At 29.9% G+C, this 3,160-nt stretch overlaps 1 protein-coding gene across 1 annotated transcript; it reads left to right on the forward strand.

Annotated features, from left to right (window-relative positions):
- The first annotated feature begins 1,290 nt into the window (after positions 1–1,290).
- Positions 1,291–2,928, forward strand: LOC111028591. Its single transcript, XM_022307296.1, has 4 exons — positions 1,291–1,503; positions 1,782–1,863; positions 2,246–2,493; positions 2,587–2,928. The coding sequence occupies exons 1-4, from the start codon at positions 1,291–1,293 to the stop codon at positions 2,926–2,928; spliced, it is 885 nt and encodes a 294-aa protein (XP_022162988.1).
- The last annotated feature ends 232 nt before the right edge of the window (positions 2,929–3,160 follow it).

Below are 3,160 nucleotides of genomic sequence, written 5' to 3' on the forward strand. Positions count from 1 at the left end.
ACTCAGTTTCATTATCATTTGAAGGATTAAAATCAGCCATTACAATTACGTCATTCTCAAGTTGTTCATCTTCGGTAAGCAACAAATCTTTAGGTTCTTTAGGATGGTAATCAGGATCCGCATCCGTATCATCAAAGTCTGAATAATCATCCTCAATAACATCATCTTCATTTTCAGGTTTTGTAGCAGGTGCCGTGTTTGTCTCAAAAAGATAGTTAAATATTTTTAGGTCAATTTTTTTAAACTCGATACTTGTGGTAAGCCTCATCGTTTCCTGAGGAATAGCAGGCCAAATATCCCCTTCTATGTGTTTGTAGGTGCAGGTTGTGGTATTAGATGAAAGTTTGATAATTTTTTTAATTCTCTGTGACGACGTCATGTTTTGTTATATTTTTTATTTTTATTTTATATTATAATATCTAAAAGAAATATAAAGGCATAAATCAATAATATTCTTACTTAGCAAAAGGCACAACTCAGAAAATTCTAGAGACCAAAAGGCATAAATCGAAAAAAAAATTACCTGCATCAGTGATCAATCGGCACAACTCCAAAAATGCCACTGAGCAAACGTCCTTCGGCGTTGAACGCTTGGTTGGTACTGATATAGTTATAGTTATGCCGATTGTATTTTTACAAACTAAATATTTCAGAACCTAACACAAACGGCACATAACGCCATCTGGTGATGAAAAAATAAGATAGAAAAAAACTGATAAGCAAAAATAGTAGATATTGTTCCAGCGGTTTCAGCAGTGGTGCCAACTCAAAATTGATATTTTTTGAGTTATGCCATTATTATTCCAGGAATGCGATATAATCCGTGTAATTACGTGAAGTGGAGATTCCGCGGTTCCATTATGTGAATAGGATGCAAACGTTGTCCATTTCGTGAAACGTTCAATAACGCGATGCAACATATACATTTATTTAATATACAATTAAAAAAAAATTATGTACCGACTACTTATGATTCATCGTGTCCATCGTGATATAAATATATAAAATTAGCAAGAATTCGGATACAGGATTTACCCCACCGGGTGTATATAGTACCTATGTCTATATGTTCTGTCGCGGCTGTCGGTATCATCAAAGGATCTTAAATGTACCTTAATTATTATAAATAGATCACTGCGATATTTTATTTAATGAAATAATTTCAACCTCTGAGGCCTATTGTGTTAGACCACTTGTGTTCAAGCTGTGGACTTATACGCATCTTCTGTCTTAAGCCAACGTTTACAATAAACAACGCAATTTTATTTTAATTTACGTTTCGTATTGAAAATGGATGTTATTGTAACTAATAGGTCGAAAGACGTTTATGCCCATGAAGGATTTCAATATATATTTGATAGGATGAGCGCAGACAAAATGACAAAATATTATAGATGTCGCAGAAGGGATATTAATTGTAAAGGACGAATCCACGTAAATAACCGACATGTTTTAGTAAAGGGAACCCACGGTGGTCATGACGAATCTCCTGTGGATGTAGAGGTAAATTAAATTATAATAAATATTAAAAGGATAGATATTTTCTTTTATAGTTAAATTGTAATGTTGTATGCTTGATTAATCAACAGTAAATATTTATTGTCATTAAATAATTAAATACATTTTTAAATTTTTTTACACGCATTGCAAATAAAAAAATTGTAAAAATTTTGTTTTGAAATAATTTAAACATTTTATATTTTCTATAGCATAAATGTTTTAAGAGGTTAAGATTGTTTACTAAAAAAATCTTCAATTAATCTAATCTATATTTTAATTAGATGGCTTCGACAATCAGCAGGATAAAAAGAAGAGCTGCTGATACAATGGAAGCTCCGGCTGTAGCAATTAACCAGTGTATAGGTAAAATAAATATTATAATATATTACTTACAAAATATTAGTTTATATACTAAAACATATTATAAAAAACTCTTTTAATTAATGTAGTAAAAGGTCATAGCATTATATTGGAGCCAATAATATAATAGTATTATGTCAAATATGAATACAATAGTTATTTTAGTTTTTATTAATTTACCTAATTAGTTGAATGTACAATGAAATTAATTATTGAATAAGTATTATTATTCTTTTTATGTCATTAGAATAAGTACTTATTAGTTTTTAGTAGTATACAAATTTAATTTTTTAAGTAAAATTAATTTAATATAAATATTATAATTATATTTTCATATGTATGTAGGTATTATGGCTTATAAACTATAATATAATAATTTGTTTAGAAGGGTTATCTGTTGCTGGTAAAAGAGCCTTATCATCGATAAATACATTAAAAAAAACTGTGCGACGGGTAAGACGTCAAAATGGGCCACAAATTCCTGTTGCCCCTTTGACCTTATTTGAATTGGATATCCCTGACAGTTTTAAAGAGTATGAAGTCGAACCAGGAGTATTTGAGAATTTTTTATTATGTGATACTGGCCCTGAAAATAATAGAATTCTTTTATTCGGTCGTCAAAGAGGTTTAGAAGTATGTTTTTAAATTATTTTGATAGTATTACCTCCGTCTTAATAATAAAACCAATTAATTATTAAAAATTTCTAATTTTTGAATTCATTTTAGATATTATCAACATCTGAACAATGGTTTGTAGATGGGACTTTCAAAATAGCTCCCATTCTATTTTCTCAAGTTTTTGTAATATTAGGATGTCGAAACGGAGGTGTACATCCATGTGTTTATGCTATATTGCCAAATAAAAGTCAAGAAACATACAACAATTTGCTTGTACAAATAAAAAATTTATCGCCAGGCATCAACGTAGGAAGTGTATCCGTGGACTTTGAACTAGCGATCCACAACGCGTTTAGGAACGAATTTCCTGAAGTAGAAATTCGTGGGTGTTTTTTCCATCTTCTTCAGAATTTGAAAAAACAAATTGGAACTGCAGGATTGATGGAGTAAGCTGAAATATAAAATTTTAAATGTAAACTATGTACAAATTATAATAATGTATTTTTTTTTAGTTCTTATAGAAATAATGCAGATTTTAATTTATACGCACGTATGATAACTGCCTTGGCGTTTGTTCCTCCCGTAAACGTTGTTGAAAGCTTTGAAATGTTAAGTGAAGAGTTGGAACGGGTAGAGCCTACATTACAGCCAATTTTAGATTGGCTGGAAATGTATTATATTG

Source organism: Myzus persicae, unplaced genomic scaffold (assembly GCF_001856785.1).
Source record: "Myzus persicae strain clone G006 unplaced genomic scaffold, MPER_G0061.0, whole genome shotgun sequence".
NCBI classification, from domain to species: domain Eukaryota; kingdom Metazoa; phylum Arthropoda; class Insecta; order Hemiptera; family Aphididae; genus Myzus; species Myzus persicae.

What these genes read in the sequence shown, in the direction of transcription:
- LOC111028591 (XM_022307296.1), top strand. Translation starts at nt 1,291, where the DNA reads ATGGATGTTATTGTAACTAATAGGTCGAAAGACGTTTATGCCCATGAA. An exon ending in AGCAATTAACCAGTGTATAG is followed by an intron (nt 1,864 to 2,245) that starts GTAAAATAAATA and finishes TAATTTGTTTAG; the next exon opens with AAGGGTTATCTGTTGCTGGT. An exon ending in GTCGTCAAAGAGGTTTAGAA is followed by an intron (nt 2,494 to 2,586) that starts GTATGTTTTTAA and finishes AATTCATTTTAG; the next exon opens with ATATTATCAACATCTGAACA.